Genomic DNA, 18429 nt, shown 5'->3' with positions numbered 1-18429 from the left:
TAGGTTTTATTGCCATATAAGAGGTTTGCCGGACATTCTAAGGATTAATGCCTTCCGGCATAGACTAATTTGAAAGTAAAATATCTCATATTGATCCTAAATTATAGGTTGATATGATATAAAAATCAATTGATAGTTTTCAATCTCTCTCTCTCTCTCTCTCTCTCTGTTTTTTTTTTTTGAAAATTTTTTTGGTAAACATTGAACTCTTATGTTGTAACAACCCACTAATGTGGGACTAAACGCACGCTCGCATGGTTTTCACACACTCCTTCTGTTTAAGCCCTTATGTTCTCATTAGACTAAGGATTCAAATTTAATCACAAACACTATAATCGGCTTGTGGTTAGCTCCAATAGATCCATGCTGCAGTATCTTTTAGTCCATATAGGTTATGGACCGGGTCCACTTTGATACTATTTGTAACAGTCCAAGATTTTGTCCAAAATGACTAGTCGGAAGGTATTATTTGGATTTTTTTGATCATATATAAGTATCCAAAATCTATTCAATATAGAACTAAATATATGTCTATATGGGTTCTCGCATATGCTGTCATTAATTTCGTGGTTCCACTGTATATGTCGCATATGGGCACAAGTTTTGTTTGTGATTTTTTTTTTTTAATGGGAAAGGGGGTCTCCCCAGTCAACACGGTTTTGCTGACACAGTTCACAGGTTCTTGCACGCGAAACAGCCGCCTGCCAGCCTCGGTGGGGCGTACGTCGCCCGGGTCGAGAGGGATGCGATCCAAGAGCTCATTGGATCTCTTCATCGAATGGTCCAATTTAGTATTTGTAGGGCAAAATCATGTCCTCTAGTGTCTTTCCCATCTCCGTATGAGCTGTAGCATTAGACTGCCAATCATGTCCAAGAATAAGAAGAGAAAACAAATTGACACATCTCTTGGTAAAAAGTCAAATTTAAGAGAGCAGTTTAACGTCATGCTACCTGAATTGAATTCCCCTGTCAGATAGAAAGAAATGAGACCAAAAAGAAGAATAAAAAAACAAAATGCTTGTCCTAAAATGGCTAGTCCTCAGTCTTCTTTCGATTTTCGTATCACGGATCTTGGTTCGCGCTTTATGGCGAAAAATCCAATCCCATATAAAAATACGACCCATTTTCACACCATATGATTTTTGCCCCAGAAGTATACTGCAAAGCACAAGCCAGAATTATGAGATGATAGATCTTAATTGATCTTCTTTACTTGAGACGAAATTGGCCAATTGGCTAAAATGTCTTAGAGTAAATTATAAAAAAATCTCTAAAATTTATATTCATAATACTTGTCACGCCCCGAACCCGGGGCCCGAGGCGCGAGCAGACGCCGCGCACCTGCAGGGCGGACCCCGCAGGCACGCAAGGCAGATAAATCAGATTCAACATCAATAACTAAACAAAGATAAATTCCAACTTTCAATTCAAATGTCTACATATGCAAATATCAAAGGAAAAGTCCATATCCACTAGCTAACTACATCATGACCACTCCATCCCGTAATCCCTATAATCATATATCATCACCTGCAAAAATATAAATAATAGGAGTGAGCTAACAGCTCAGTAGGCGACATCATGCAATAAAGTCATCATATAACATGTCATAATGCATATAAAAGCAGCTAAACTCATAAATCCAAAAATCCACACAATAATCTGTAAACCCGATCCGAGACTCAAAATATCTCAACCGCATGACTACGGCCACATCACCCAGTGGCATGGTTACACCGAAGTGCCAATACAACTCTCCGAAGAGCCGCTCCACTGAGCCAACGCACCACTGTGCCGCACCCCCTGGTGCCAAACTCACGCTCCACTGAGCCGCTCCGAAGAGCAAAACGCACCCCTGTGCCGCCACTATTCTATCACCGGTGGTCGCGGTGTCGGAACTAGTTCCTCAGTACAAGTCGACAAGGCCAACGTATCATCCCATTGGCGGGGCCTAGACTATAGTCACGCGGATTTTAAAAATCAATAATCAACTTTCCAAATCAAGTCATGATCATACTCCCAATAGTAAAGTACATAACAGTTTATGAAATTAAATACTTAATTTTAATTCTAATACATAATGCCAATAATAAATCATATCATCCATATATGCAAGATACATGTTAAAATTCTACTTTAAAGCAATAGGTCACCTACCTGGGTTCGCTTAAAAAATCCCTGCCACAGATATCACGAACCCCTGATTAAACATAAATATTAATTATTTAATTAATTTAGAAACATAATTTAAACTAATTCCAATCCCTTAAATTCCTAAGTTCAAAGATTCAAGAATAAATAGACTAAATCCCAAAAATCAGAATCCTTTAACCCAAAACCAATTGTGGCCCAACACAGATTAGGCCCAACTGAACCAAACCAGATTACAGGTCCAGATCAGATCTTGGCCCAAGCCAACCTAGCCCACAGATCCAATCAGGCCCAACTCAGCCCAAAAATAGTTCCCTAGCCCAACCCAAACCAGATATGATCAGACCAGATCAGATCAAATTTTGACGAACCAGATTGTACCCACATCAGGCTAACCCAAACTCCTGACTCAAATTCAGACCCTAACCAAAACCCATTCACTCAAACCCAATTCATGGAGTAGGTGGAACCGGTTCACAGTTTAAACCCGGTTCAAAGTCTGGTTCACAAGTGAGGCACGGATTTCAAAGCAAGGATAAACCCAGGCCGAATAAAGAAGAAGAAAAAGAAAGAGAAGAAGAAGAAGGAAGAGAAGAAGAAGAAGAAGAAGAAGAAGAAGAAGGAGAAGGGAGGAGGGTGGCTGGTGGTTCCGGTCGGCCCTCGGCGGCCGACCGTGGCCCTCGGCGGCGGCGCTCGGCCAGCCGCCGTCGGCCATCCCACCTTCACAGGCGGCGCCGGACGGGAAGAAGAAGAGAAGAAGGAGAAGAAGAGAGGGAGGAAAGAGAGGGACCGGGGCTGGGAAGCCCGGCCCCCGTTCGCCCACCTCCGGCCGAACTCGTTTCGGCCGGATTGACCTCGGCCGGCCACCGTCGGCCGGCCGAATCCCACAAAAAAAATTTCCCAAAAACAGGGAAATAAAGTCGGTTGACATCCCTCTTTCTTTTCCCTTTTAAATCCATAAAAAAAAAGATAGATGGTTGTCTTCCTCACCTTCGGTCGTCGACGATGGATCCCCGGCGGCGTTGGCGGCTCCGGCGGCGACTACGGCTCCGGCGACCGTCTCTAGAAGAGGGAAAAATGAGGAGGAAAAATGAAATGGGAAAGGATTGGGGTTCTCAGAGAAGAGAGAAAGGGGGGGAGAGAGAGAGAGAGAGAGGGAGAGGGAAGAGGGGAAGAGGGGAGAAGGGGGGGGGGGGGGGGGGGGGGGGGGGGGGTGTGCGGAGATCCCGCTGGCCGTTCGGCCGGCGGGTTCATCGTGGGAAGACCACGATGAATAGACTGAAGTCGGCATCCATTGCCGACTTCAGTTCATTGGGCCCAAGAACGGGCCCAATTTCTGGTCTTTACAATACTTACACTCAATAATTTATAAAACCCAGACTCATTAGTTTGCTGTTATTTCATTTAAGATTATTTTAATTATTTTTAAAATTTAAGGTTAATAGTTTGATTAACGATATGTTAAGTTTTGAGTTAAAGTATTGAATAAAAATAAGTTTCATGGATAAACATAGATTTTTTAAATTATTGAATATATGTATAACTTATTTTTAATCTTATTTATTTTTGTAATTTACTTATTTTAATATATTGATATTTTAAGATCAACCGTTGACAAGTTATATGCACACGTTTCATTTACCAGCTGGAAGGAATTGTCAGCTTTTGCCTCAGAAAAGATGGTGTAAAGTTTGTACTCTGGAGGAAGAAAATGTCATGGCTGTGACAAGGAGACCAGATACTGCCGTTTTTCTAGAAGTTATGGACTTCGTTGGTGGTCCGGCATGAACGAGGGTGATTCACTGATTCTTCAGGACTCTCTATCATTAATTACGAAGCAAACGAAGATGACTGCATAGATATTGGAAGGGACGGACTCCATTTTATGGTTTGTGAGCAAGGTAAGTTAATCAATTTCAATTATAGTGCGAGTGCGTTGCTAATGGTGAGCGAGAGAGAGACTCCTGCAAAGCTGAAGCTTCGAGCGGGATTCCTGCAACTCTAATGGGTCACCCAATTGCTGCCTTGGGATCACCGCCATCACCTAGGATAACAAACCCATTTATGTTATTTTTGACAGCCGAGTTTGAGGTCAATGAAGAAATGCTATTAAGGGCTTAATTTGGATATATTCCACTGCCAAACTCCATCATGTGCTCAATGTCTGCGGGCAGGGCCGGCCCGAGCCCTAGACGATCGAGGCGGCCCCGGTCCAATGGAAGGCCCGCGGAAGGCTGACCAAAAGGAAGCAAAGGCCCCATATAAAATGGAATCAGGAGCTGGCTACGGGTCTTCCCCCTTGATGGAAGGGAGGTGGAGAGTTTCCTGGCCTGCAGAGGGGCAATTTGGGAAGTTGGGGACAATAGTTTTGTTTTGGGTGGGGAGAGAGAGGAGGGATTTGGTTGGCTTGATAGACGCCTGAAGCCACTCTTATCTTTCATCCCTTCTCTTTTTTGGTTTTGGTCTTGGTTTTCCTTCCCTCACATTACTCGTGATCCAGCTGGGCCATCCGGAAGAAAGATAGGGGGATTGGAGATGGACTTCTTGGAGGGTGGAGATTCTTTTAGTTTTCTCCTCTCGGTTTCTTCTCCCCTCTTGGGTGGTAGAGAGAGAAAAGGAGGGAGGGGATTGAATGGCTGTTGTGCTGTGATGTTGCAGTTGCTGCTTGGGTACTCACCTGAAGGGGAGATGGTGGGATGGGACTTTAATTAATTAGATGGAGTGAATTTCCCATAATGACCCTACTTTCTCTTATAGAGAGGCTCCTTTATGGACAAATTCTTTTCTTTACCTTGACCATGAAGTGTCATGGGATGACCTTTTCCTATTGAGCTCTTGCTTGACATGGTAAACAGTATTGCCAAGCATTATCTCAGTTATTTAATCAGTTTCATGACCTTTCATTTAGAGTAATTACTTTTATGTGCTTCCATTCAAGAATTATATTAAATTGAAAAGACTTTTTGTCTATCTTTGTTAGATTCATATATCTTTGTTGAAATAGTATACTTGATAGCTATCTATTTTCATATATATTTTTAAGTATTTTATATTTATTAAAAAATATTATTAAAAAGGAGGTTTCGTTCATTGGATTCGCCTTAGGCCTCAGAATGTATTGGGTCGCCCCTGTCTGCGGGCATACGTAGATGCCCATTTGTGGGCATAGAATTTCTATAAATGGGCCATATAAAAGGCTTTGCATGACCCACCACGTCAGCTTAAATTGGCATACTAAAGTGAAACAAGCGAATAACGAGGGAGAAATTTTATTTTGGTCCTCCAGGGATCAAAATAATGCTGCCACATGTCCACGAATAAAATAATTAGAAAAAAATCAAACCGGCCCAAAGTTGCTGAAGGATTGCAGTGGAGTGGTTCGGAAAGATGGGGATGGCGCAGGCGGAGATGCCGTGGTTCCAAAGCTCATCGGCGCCGGAGAAGTGGAGGCAGTGGGGTGTCGGCCTCGATGGCTGCGGCGGACAAGCGGACATGCATGGAAGGGACGAGCCATGAGGTGAACAAAGGTGACGGTTTCAGAAAAGATGATGGTGCGGAGCAGAGGGACTGGGAGCAGCACTGGTCCATGAGCTCGAAGCTGAGGATGCCCTTGGGAAAGTTGGGGAAGTCACCGCCGAGGCTGGTGCAAGTGTTGGAAAAATACCTAGAAACTATTATATCTTTATTTTATATTTTTTTTAAAAAATATAATTTATTAGAATAAAATTAAATGATTGAAAAAGCTTGGCTGAATCGAGACATATGATATATACTATTCTTACGTGATTTGCCCCCTACGTACTGGTCTATGACGATCTCGTTCCTGAGTTATGACAACCGGCTCAGCCCGATTCTCCTCTAACAAGCACGATCGCTGGGAGGTTTAACTCGACCAACTTCTTTAGATATCTAGAAAATAAAAAAATAAAAAGCAGAAAGTTAGAAGAGTGAAAAAACTTTCTATTTGTAGAAGAAATTCTTGGAAGATAGAATACGGAAAAAAATAAAAGAGATTAGATTGTTTTTGAATTAATCATGGACGAGACTATTTATATGCTCTATTTAGAAGACAGAAGATATGCGATGATTTCGAAGATATGTAATGTTTCAAAAACACCGTATCTTTTTGAAAACTAACATTCTTTTTTAAAAAGCCATGACTCTTGTAAAAAAGACATCTCACAAAAAAAAATATTTAAAATAATTAAAATTTAGAGAATAAAAAAATTTATCGGATCTACCGTTGGAGGGGAAGCGGAGATGAGGAGGGTGGTGAAAGGAGAAGAATCGAAGAGGGGGTCAGACATCCGGCATATGCTAGAAGGATGTAGCACCTTTCAGGTTGTGCATGTTTACCGGAAGGCAAACCGAGCCACCAATTGAGTGGCTACATATGCAGTTCAACATTCTGAAGAGATCCTTTAGACTTATTAGAGGATCCTTCCTGCACTGCTAGGTTAGATTCTTGCTCTTGATTCGGTTGGCTGCACCTATACTAGAATATGTTAAATAAAATAAAATAAAATAAAATAAAATAAAATAAAAGGTCAGGGTGCTGAGATAGGTTCCTTTCATTCGGAAGGGGGAGCAAAAGCATCTGCCAAATGTATTTTCCTTTTTTTTATTACGTTGAGCTGGCCAACATATTCATATGGCAGTATATTATTATCGGACCTACCGTTGAGCTGATAGATCGGATATAAGAAATAATTTCTCGACTTTCGCCAGTCCCATGCTTTAAGCGCAACCCGTCCTTTCCCTCTACGGCTCTACCTCTACCGCACAAATCTTCGCCCCCACTTGTAGGGCTGTTAATGAGCCGAGCCCGAGCCTCCCTCGGGCTCGGCTCGGCTCGTTTCAAAAAATCTCAGGCTCGGGCTTAGTACCGAGCCCTGTATTGAGCTCGAGCTCAAGCTTGTTTGGCATAGCAAAGGCTTGGATTTGAGCTCGTAAAGCTCGTTTGCCTGAGCCTGAGCCCAAACCCGAGCCCAAGCTCGAGCCCGCCCCATCCCCATCCCCGAGCTCGGTTCGTCGTCGGAGAGAAGAACGAAGGAAAGAAAAAAAGAAAGAAAAGAAGAAGAAAGAAGGAAAGAAAGAACGAAAGAAAAAAGAAAAGAGAAGAAAGGACTCACCGGTTCGTCGTCGCATGCGGCGGCCACTGGCTTCGGCCGTGAGCACCGCCGGCGCGGGCGTCGGCCGCGGGCGTTGCCGGCCGTGGCCCGACCCTCCTGTGCGAGGGACTCCTCCTCTGATTCGTCGGTGGAGGAGGCCTTCTCCTCTCCTCCTTTATCGCGTTAGAACGGAAAGGAGGAGTCGGCAAAGAGAGGAAAAGAAAGGGGGAGAAAGGGAGAACGGAGAAGAAAGAGGCGCCCTCGCTGGAAGGTTCTGGAGAAACCGAGAAGAAAGGAGAAGAAAAGAAAAAGAAAGAGGAGGAGGAGGGAATGGGTTAACGGGTTGGGTTCGGGTTAATGGGTTAAGTCCGAACCCAAACCAATCCAATCCGATTTAAAGAAATTAAATGAATTTGGGTTAGCTCGGGTTGGGTCTAATCTAAATCCAATTGGGCTCAATCAGATTGGGATTTAAATTGATTAAGCCAAATAAAATTTAATTGGGTTGAGTTCAAGTTTAGTTGGGACCCAATTAACTTGTTAATTGGACTGAGCCCTCATTTGGGCTCGTGAGCTGCTCGGGCTCGGATTTAAACGGGTCTCATTTTAGGCTCGGGCTCGGGCTTGTTTGACTAACAAGCCGAGCTCGAGCCGGACTTTTACCGAGCCGGGCCCGAGCAACTCGGCCTATTAACAGTCCTACCCACTTGTCACCTTCCGGCAGGGACAGAGAAAAGCCAGCGGCGCTGAAATCTAATCTCTAACATCTATCACTTTCATCAACCTACGTTCAAACTTCTAATAGTCTTATCTGCTTCAAAGGAAACGTTCATACCCTTCCTAAAAAAAGAGAGTCAAGGTTTTGGTTGTCGATGGAGATGACACAGAGATCTCCCTTTCCTAGGGCAGAATTAAACCCCCCACCCAACAAGATGACAAGCGGGTCAAGCAGGAGTTTTTAATATTTTTTTAATTAAAAAGTGGATATTTACCCCCCTCAGTTATTATTAGTAGGTATAATGGATGCCAAGTTACCTGACTTGTTTTATTTTTTTAATTTGAACGGCACGAATCCCTATGTAGCTCTCTCTCCCTCTCCCCTCCCACCGTTCACTGCCGTCTCTCTCTCTCTCTGTGAAGAAATTAGAATACTTTATACTTACCACACTTATATTTGACTTGCCACCATCTGCAATCGGTTGCTACGAGACAAAGCAAGATCATTTATTATACAAGGAAAAATTTCAAAAAAAATATCCTGCAAATCTTCTAGAATGCACTGCAGCAAATCCTGATCAAGTAACATCAAATCTAGCAATAACATCCATCATGATGATTAAAAAAATATCCATTATAAAATTAAAGACTTCGGAGAGCTAACATCAGATCTCTGAATTGCTTGTACTCACTTGTAACAGAACTTTGTTTCCTCTTTGGAATGCTGCGTTCTCCTCTTACAATTGACTCTTTGTACTCTTTGGCTTAATCAAAAAAAAAAAAAATCACCACCCTAAAAAATGATATAAAATTTTATTCATCATATTTAACTAAATAAAGCAATATGTTTAAATTCAAAATCTTGATCAAGTTGAAAATAATTTTTTCAGTCAACAGTCAAAACTATTTTTTTTATTCAATCTGCATTTATCGAGGTACTTCGGCATGTGGGATGACTGGTATATGATATTGCATAGCAAACTAAAAGTGTTTTCATATTTGTTTTCACAGATTTTTTTCAAAATAGCATTTTTCAGAAGATTCTAAAATCATTATATGGCCGTAAAGAAGATCACCAACAATTCAGCCCTGGGTTTCTAAGATCTCAATCAGGCATACAATGTAAACCATTTAATCCTTTTTTTTTTTTTTTTTTTTGATAGTGAGGAAGGCAACTGCCTCCCAGTATTCATTAAAATGTTAAAAAGGAACAGAGTTACAGCAGAGAGCAACAGAGGATTAGAGAATTTACTTCAGAAAGAGGAAGAAAAAATAACACTAGAGGAACAGCAACCCAGTTGCTTGGAGTGGACCAAACAGAGGGCTAGCAGATTTCTGAAGGAATTGCAGAAGGATTAGGAAACCCAAGAACAGCCAAAGTCTTGGAATTAACTCTGCTATTTTACCAACCACCACAAACTGCATAGAAACTCATATTTTCTTAGAAAGGATGGCAACTGTTATTTTGGACGTCACCATTGACGTGAACGAGGCTGCGACACGAACATGTGGGTAGATTAGAGAATGCAGCGCGAGTAATGTCAATATAGATTTATTTTAATGTGTTAGCTGCCATTGCTGACAATGTTATTAAACTCGGCAACCCCTACCCTTGGTTAATGTATTTCCAGATGATGGTTGGACTCTCTTCCAGTTGATACCAATATTCAATGAGAAAGCAAAGCCAAGAAAGTCTAAATGATTTAACATTTCCTTGTAGAAAGTCTCACAAAAACATGGCCCTGGGCCATGCATCAGGCCAGTGGGTGGGCTGTTGACTCATAACGCCATTATATTTGTCCTGGTCAAGCACTGCGACTCTGAGAGGAACCTTCTTCCCTCTGCCCTCGGCCACTAATTAATCAAAGCCACACCCCAAACCTTTCACACCCAGCAACCAAGCTTCCTTTTCTGACTCCCTCTCGGTATCCTCCCTACCACTCCCTCATTCATGATAACTATGAGCAACACTGCATTTTGCCGTGAAAACAAGGTAACAGAACCAAAACCAATCTCTCTGAAATCCTCCATCTCTGTCATGAAGACAGTCCAGATCCAACCTTTTCTCCTCCCCCTCCTTTTATTCTTCTCCCTCTCGTTTTTGGAGGCCGGAGCACAGAGCGAAGCACAAGCTCTCCTCAAATGGAAGTCCAGCTTGCTTCAGCCAGATGCTCTGAGCTCATGGTCCCTTGCCAACTCTACCAGCCCATGCAGATGGTTTGGTGTCCGCTGCAACTCCGCAGGCAGCATCGTGCAGCTGAGCCTACCCAATGCCAACCTCGACGGCACCCTCGATGAATTAGATTTTGCTTCTCTGCCCAGCCTCACCAAGCTCGACCTCAATACCAACCTCCTCAACGGCTCCATTCCTTCAAACATCTCTGTTCTCTCCAACCTCACCTCTTTGGACCTCAGCAGCAACAGCTTCGTTGAATCCGTTCCGCCAGAGATCGGTCAGCTCTCCGAGATGCTCGACCTCCGTCTCTACAACAACAATCTCGCTGGGCCGATCCCATATCAGCTCAGCAATCTCCGAAAGGTACGCCACTTTGATCTTGGATCCAATTACTTGGAGAACCCAGACTACACCAAGTTCACCCCATTGCCTTCAGTGACGCACTTATCTCTATACCTCAACAGTCTGACAGGGGAATTCCCACGATTCGTACTCAACTGCACCAATTTAACGTACCTTGACCTCTCGCAGAACAACCTCACGGGTAAAATACCCGACTCGTTGTCCACCATTCTAGTTGACCTCGAGTCCCTGAATCTTACCTCTAACTTCTTTAAAGGAGTCATTCCCGTTTCCCTCGCAAATTTGCCGAGGCTTCAAAACCTTCATCTTGGACTGAACAATCTCACCGGAGGGATCCCGCCTATCCTCGGGTCCATCTCCGGCCTTCGAATACTCGAACTCAATAACAATTCACTTGGTGGACCGATCCCTTCTTCTCTAGGACAGCTCCGGATGCTTGAGCGCATCGATATCAAAGCAGCAGCATTGAACTCCACTATTCCTCCAGAGCTCGGCCTGTGTACTAATCTCACCTACCTTGAGCTGTCCCTCAATCAACTCACAGGTGGCCTGCCACAATCCTTCTCGGAGCTAACCAAAATGAGCGAGTTTGGGATCTCGAGCAATTTGCTCTCTGGTGAGATCTCGCCGGACTTCTTCACAAATTGGACGGAGCTTATTTCCTTCCAGATACAGAACAACAAGTTCGTTGGGCAAATCCCACCGGAGATTGGATCGGCCACAAAGCTGCAAATCCTATTCCTCTACAACAACAAGCTATCAGGTCCAATCCCTCCAGAGATTGGGAGGTTGGCCGACTTGTTGCAATTGGATCTGTCGGCAAATTTTCTTAGCGGTCCAATCCCCAGAACAATAGGAAACCTCACACAGCTCACTGCCCTGGCCCTCTTCTACAACAACCTGAATGGCACAATCCCAGCAGAGATTGGAAACATGACGGCACTGGCTACTCTAGACTTCAACACCAACCAATTGGAGGGGGAGCTGCCGGCCACCATTGCTCAGCTTCCAAATCTTGAGCTCATATCAGTCTTCGACAACAACCTCAGCGGTGGCATCCCTCGAGACCTCGGCCAGAATGGGCGTCTGTACAATGTCAGCTTTTCAAACAATAGCTTCTCAGGGGAATTGCCTCCAGATTTATGTAAGGGCTTCGCTCTTCAGCACTTCACAGCGGATCACAACAACTTCACAGGCTCGCTGCCGGCGTGCTTGCGCAATTGCTCGGGACTTGTCCGAGTCCGGTTGGAGTCGAACCACTTCACTGGAGACATATCAAAAGCTTTCAGCGTCCATCCTACACTAAACTACTTGGATCTCAGCGGCAATCAGTTGATGGGCACGCTCTCTCCAGACTGGGGTGAATGCAAGAATCTCGCGTACTTGCACATGGATGGTAACAACATCTCTGGCGACATTCCTGCGGCATTCGGGAACACGACCAACTTACAAGACCTGAGCTTAGCTTCCAACTTATTGTCCGGAGCAATCCCACCTCAACTGGGGAACTTGAGTCTCTTATACAAGCTCAATTTGAGCAGTAATCAGTTGTCAACCTCCATTCCTTCAGAGTTAGGTGATCTTGCCCAGCTCGCTTCTCTTGATCTTTCAGAAAACAAGCTCACCGGTCCGATACCAACCGAGCTTGGGAATCTGAGGCGTCTTATATTGTTGGATTTAAGCAGGAATAACCTATCTGGAGAGATACCATATCAGCTTGGCAATTTGGCGGCTCTTCAAATCCTGTTAGATTTGAGTGGCAATTCCCTCTCTGGACAGATTCCTTCTAATCTAGATAAGCTCGCATCTCTGCAGACGCTCAATGTGTCCCACAATGATCTCTCCGGTCAAATTCCACCAGCTTTGGCCCGTATGTCCAGCTTAGAGTCTGTGGACTTCTCTTACAACAGTCTAACAGGAGCCATTCCGGGGGGAAAGGCCTTCAAGAATGCCTCTTCCTTTGCTGGAAACAAAGGGTTATGTGGAAATGTGAGAGGACTGCGTTCCTGTGAGTCTAGTTCCTCTGGTGGTGGTTCTCACAAGGATCATAAGAAACTCATCATTGCTATTGTTGTTCCAGTTGTGGGAGTTCTGGTGCTGGCAATTGCAGTTACAACGATTCTTCTAGCTTGCAGGAAGAGACGGCGTGAAAAGTTGGAGATGGAGAGCGCCACCAGGGAGACATCCCAGTCATTGATATGGGAAAGAGAAGGAAAGTTCGCATTTTCAGATATCATGAATGCCACAGATAACTTCAGCGAAGTCTTCTGCATTGGAAAGGGAAGCTTCGGGATCGTTTACAAAGCTGAGCTATCGTCGGGTTATGTAGTCGCTGTGAAACGCATCCAAATATCGGACCCTGATGATGTTCCAGAGGCAAACATAAAGAGCTTCGAAAACGAAATTCGAGCTCTTACAGAGGTGAGGCACCGGAACATAGTGAAGTTGCATGGGTTTTGTTTGAAGGGAGGGAACATGTACCTGGTGTACGAGTACTTGGAGAGGGGAAGCTTGGGGAAGGTGTTGTATGGGCAAGAAGAGGGGAAGAAGTTTGATTGGGCTATGAGGGTGAAGGTTCTTCGGGGTGTGGCTCATGCCTTGGCCTATTTGCACCATGACTGCAACCCACCTATTGTGCACCGGGATATAACGGTGAACAATATCTTGTTGGAGTCAGAGTTTGAGCCTCGTGTCTCTGATTTTGGGACTGCGAAGTTGCTGAATCCAAATTCTTCCAATTGGACCTCGGTAGCAGGATCTTATGGCTATATGGCACCAGGTAATTCTGCCCTCATCTGCTTTTCTTTGTTCTCGTCAATTTGTTGTCTGTGCTCTTTGTTTTTTTTTCCTGAAACTCTGCTGAACTTGGCATCTTTCTCACGGTATGATTAGGAAATAATAGCATTTACACTGGAGAGACATTTCGATAAAAAGGTTTTCGATAATCAAATTGCCAGTTCTTGATTATTACCCAGAAATTAGAGTAACCACTGTTTGCGAGATCTTTGGCAATTTTTTTTTTCATAAAAAAAAAACCATCAAGCCAATATCTGGCATACAATGTGCAACTAGCAACTTGATTTCAGCAAAACTCGACATGCACATAAATCTGATCTGGATGATTTATGCAGGTAGCCATTAAAGTTTAAACACTATGCTACCTTGGCTTTTACGATATCTTCAGCGTCTTCTTTTTTATGAGTACAATCCTGTAGTCTGATATGCATATTTTTAAGCCTCTGTCTGACAAGAATGTTATAATTCACTAATACGAAAGCATTCATTTAGAAGTGTGATTAGCTGAATTGCATGAGACTACTGAGAAGGAAAGCTGAAAATATTTAGATAATCAGCTGATCTACCGGACAAATAAATTCCTTGTGATTTTGTTTGCTTCAGAAAACTTATTTACTACGATACCCATTCTCGAGCACTTATATTTTGGAAAATCTCGGCAAATGACTAGTTCTATTCTGAGTAATGGTGTTTTACATTAACTTATTTCAATGTGTTCCATTATCTGCAGAGCTAGCTTACACGATGAAGGTCACAGATAAATGTGATGTATATAGCTTCGGAGTAGTGGCGCTCGAAGTCATGATGGGGAAGCACCCAGGAGAACTTATTTCCTCTTTACCATCTTTGTCTTCATCAGAGGGAAAGGACGTGCTGCTGATGGATGTTTTGGACCAAAGGTTAGTGCCTCCAACAGGCCAATTAGCAGAGGAGGTGGTCTTCATCATAAAGGTAGCCCTAGCATGCACTCGGACCGATCCAGAATCTCGACCTTCAATGCGTTTTGTAGCGCAGGAGTTATCTGCTCGCACACAAGCCTATCTCCCTGAACCATTGCGAATGATCACAATCAGCGAGCTGACTTCCTTCCAGAAATGATCAGTCTTCTGAAACAGTGAAGGCTCTGATTGCCTGTGGAATCACAAGGAAGAGGAATTTGTGCATAATAGTCCTTGGAAATCTTGAAGAGTAAAAGAGGGCTCAGACTGCTTCTTATGAAATGATTCATGAATATGTCTCAGCATCACATGATGGGGACGGAAGATAGGCATTTGCCTGTAGTTAGTGGGAAATGGTTGTAGAAAATGGCTCACCAACTGTGTCACTACGTAAAAATAGTTGAACTTATTATAGCTCAGAATCATACACAATCTTGCCTATTATATTATATACGATATTAGATATTACAACTGGCATTTATTGCATGCACAATCTTGGTATATCAGCTCAGTTCAATTTTCAGAAATTATGGAATCTGATTGTCATATTCGAATTTAGTATTTATTTCAAATCATAGAATTTTGCTTTTGTATTATACTATATTTGGTCTATAGTATTTTTTTCCACAGCACAAGCAATTCAAATTATATTTCCAATACAAATTTCTCAGGACTTATGATGTACCTTTCGAAATCTATTGATATAGAATCCTCTTCTGCACAAGGAGTTACATGTTAGTATATAGGTATATAATCCACTGAGAGTGTCATGCCCCGAACCCATCACCCGGGTCCGGTACGCGACCGGCCGCAGGCCCGCATGAGCCCTAGAGCAGTGTCCTAAAGATCATGCAAGGCTTAAAATAAACAAAAATTCCAATAAATCCACAACTAATTACTCAATTCAAATTGACAAATTCGAAATGTCCAAATAAACAATCGGTTCAATTACAAGATCTTCAAATGTTCATCAATAAAAGATAAGCTGCTTCTAACTATCTAGCAGTCTGACTCCAGATCGAGCTCACTTCTTGTCCCACCCGACAGATTCTACGAATCCAGTGCCTCTGAAAAAAAATGTAAGTGTAGTATGAGTTTTTCCAGCCCAGTAAGAATCCCAACAGCCACACACAATAATAATAATAAAATAATCAAAGCATCAAAATAAATGTCATTTCATCATTTCAAAGGCTCAATAAAAAACAAATATATATAACCATTTAATATTTATAAATCCTTTTTCACATTATGTGATCCATTCCCGTATTATTCTGATTCCCAAGTTTTCAGACTTTTCACTTCTGGCTTTGGACTAACCAAGTTCATGACCCAGTCCAAGACTGCACAAATCCCACGCATAAGCTCGTGGCAGCTATCCCACGCGTAAGCCCGTGGAGGCTATTCTACGCATAAGCTCGTAGAGGCTATCCCACGCGTAAGCCCGTGGAGGCTATCCTACGCATAAGCTCGTAGATGCTATCCCACGCGTAAGCCCGTGGAGGCTATCCCATGACAAGGTTAGTCCAACCCATTCTTCATGTCTAGTTTTACATGTTTAATCAAATTCCAATCACATCACATATTTTCTTAAATTCTCAAAAATATGTTAATTCTTTCCAAGTTGATTATTTCAATATTTTCATAACAAAATGCACATCTCATATGTGTCATACAAGCTCATAAAATTAATATCAACATACTGATAAGTTATAACCAACGATAATTTCCATACATGCATAAATAGGGTGCTCAGTTGTAGGAATTCTTATCGAAGTTTGTGGACTGACACAAGCACAGATCCAAATCACAACCTACGCGCTGGGGTGCTGAGTCCCCTGATCAAAATCTTCTGGCACCGCTGACTCTTCCCCTACAACATCAATTATATTTCACAGACTAAATTATTCAATATTTAAATATTCTAAAACTATAATTCACATTTACTATGGGATCCATCACCAGGTCCCCAAACATCTTAATCCCTCCAAATCTAGGGACAGTCGGGGTGGCCCGACACCCCACCTTGTACCACCGGTCTATGTCGTCGCCAGCCGTGGCTGCTGCCACGCCGGCGATGATGGCTGGTCCCGGTGAAGAGACCAAAAGAAAGGGATGATCCCTCTCTCTTCATGGTTGGGAGTACATCTCCCCTTCCTCCATTTCTTTGGTCTAAGGCAGCCGCCATGATAGCTGTGCCCTCTCCTTCCCCAACCCGACAACACCACTGGCCGAACCATCGCCGGCCGCCATTGTTGCAGTTGCCGGCGATGGTGGCCGGCCAAGAGAGAGAGAAAGAGGTGGTCCCTTCCTCTTCTTCTCCCAAGAACCGGCATGACCTCTTTCCTCCCTTCCCCCCTCCATCATCAACGGCAGACGACCCTGATGGTGGCTTGGCTCCCCCACCCGACGGTAGCCACAGTGGCTCTCACCGTCGTCACCGGCCGGCGGCCAACCGACGAGAGGAAGAGGGAAAGGGGATGGGATCACGAGGGAGAAAGCCTCGGATCCACACTTCCCATCTTCAGTTAACCCTAGAAATTCCTCACCAAAACCTCCCACAGTCCCGATTCAACCCAGCTTCCATGGATCCGGCCAACCCGGCGGCCGGCGGCGGCGGCAAGATCCGAAAAAGAGAAGCCGAAACAGGGGTTCCCTGTTTCGAACTCTTCTCCGGCGATTTCACCGGCCAAACCCCTCCAACGTCTCCCCAAATCTAGGAAATGAAGCACAAGGGACTTACCTCAGTCCGACGGGATGCTCTGGCGATCCTTCCGGCGAGGAATCGGTGGAGAAATCCGTGAGTAAACCCACGGATCCAAGGCCTCTTCGTGCGATTGGTGGGGATCCTTGTTATCCTCCTTGACCGGCCGGCTCACGAGATCTGCCGCCTTCCCCCACGATCGCCCTCTTCTCCGGCGATCAACCTCCCCCGCCGCCGCCCTCCCCTCACGCCGCCGCCCTCCCCCTGTAACCCCTTCTCCCCCGATCGTGCCCTAGGCACGATCGTAATAAGTGGATGGGCCCGGTCTTTTCGGGCCGGCCCGTCCACCACTTTTTTTTTTTTCCTGGGTTTTACAGACAGACTAGCTTTTGTTTTCAAATCTGGAATCATAGGAAGCCATTTGTTTGAGAGCAGGCGAGCAAGGGGATCTTAAGGGAATTGCCGTACTTTGTTAGTTCAATTAAGGAAAGTTTTACCCAGATATCTGCATAATATGTTCACTGAGAGCAGTTTAAAAACCACTGCCTAGAAAAGCCACAGAGCTTTCAACGCTTCTCATTATATCTGAATCTCTCTTTCCCTCGCTTACTTGCTGCTTTTCTCAGTGCTGATCCAAGGCTGGTACAAGTGAGGGAAAGGCTGTAATAACCCCCCCCCCCCCCCCCCCCCAAAAAAAAAAATTCTTTTAGGGCTCGTGGGCCGGCCCGAAGTGGCCAGGCCCAGCCAGTGGGCTTGTTGGCCGGCCGAAGAGGCGATGGGTATATAAGCTAATTAGATTTTTTACGGTGTTTATCCTTCAAAAAATATGCCCAGCGATAGGGTTTATTTCAAAAGTTGTTATCTGTATATGACTGATGTGCAATGAAGTATCATTTTGCATAATGCACGATCCTTAATGCCAAATCATCCTTATTTCCTTAGTGAATACATTGTTAATTGCTTATTTCTCACTAATAACTACATAAAAAATTCTCCTTTAAAGGGGTGTCACAAACTCCCAAACGAGTCAGCTATGAAACATTTCATGCTACTATTTTTCATAAATTGATCAATGAACATAAACTAAAAAGCCGTTAATTCGCTCTATTTGACTCATCTTGAAACAGGCCCATCATGACGTCCTCCACCATTAAAGGCATCCATAAAAATCTTGCACCGGCCTATCCATTTTTTGCACTGGTAAAAGGTCAAGGAAATTCATCTGAAGGGAAACTTATGAGTTAGCTGATTCATATGATTTGCTAACAGCTATCCATTGTTTTTTTTTCTTTTTTTGATTGACAACAAATATACAATTTTAGCAGATAAAGTTTTGTTATAATAAAACTAAATTTTATATAGAACACCACTGCAAGGGGGGTAAGTACATTGTTTGCATAGGACCAGAACTGGTGAACTGGGCAGCGATAGGATGGGAAATTTTTAGCATGGAAAATATTTCAGGGTACCCATTAT

General features: G+C 43.7%; 1 protein-coding gene and 1 long non-coding RNA gene across 2 annotated transcripts; one reads left to right on the top strand and one right to left on the bottom strand.

Moving 5' to 3' along the window:
* Positions 1–9820: 9820 nt before the first annotated feature.
* LOC103715442 (uncharacterized) lies at positions 9821–14745 on the top strand. The gene is made up of 2 exons (XM_089929840.1): positions 9821–13297; positions 14045–14745. Exons 1-2 carry the CDS (start codon positions 9931–9933, stop codon positions 14410–14412), a joined length of 3735 nt encoding a protein of 1244 aa, XP_089785966.1. The 5' UTR covers positions 9821–9930; the 3' UTR covers positions 14413–14745.
* Positions 14746–15126: 381 nt separating this feature from the next.
* Positions 15127–17393, bottom strand: LOC148714465 (uncharacterized). Its single transcript, XR_015976745.2, has 3 exons — positions 16993–17393; positions 15985–16122; positions 15127–15319 (listed from the first exon to the last, which is right to left on the bottom strand). It is a non-coding gene; the product is annotated as an uncharacterized LOC148714465 (long non-coding RNA).
* Between the last annotated feature and the right edge of the window lie 1036 nt (positions 17394–18429).

Source organism: Phoenix dactylifera, chromosome 3 (genome assembly GCF_051530095.1).
Source record: "Phoenix dactylifera cultivar Ajwa chromosome 3, Ajwa_hap1_PhDact_Kaust_v1.1, whole genome shotgun sequence".
Lineage (NCBI taxonomy): Eukaryota > Viridiplantae > Streptophyta > Magnoliopsida > Arecales > Arecaceae > Phoenix > Phoenix dactylifera.
The sequence above is the reverse complement of the archived record's forward strand: the minus strand, read 5'-3'. Positions and strand labels throughout refer to the sequence as shown.

Excerpts from the sequence above, each read along its gene's own strand:
- LOC103715442 (XM_089929840.1), top strand. The coding sequence starts at position 9,931 with ATGATAACTATGAGCAACACTGCATTTTGCCGTGAAAACAAGGTAACA. Across the intron at positions 13,298-14,044 it reads TTATGGCTATATGGCACCAG|AGCTAGCTTACACGATGAAG; the intron begins GTAATTCTGCCC and ends CATTATCTGCAG.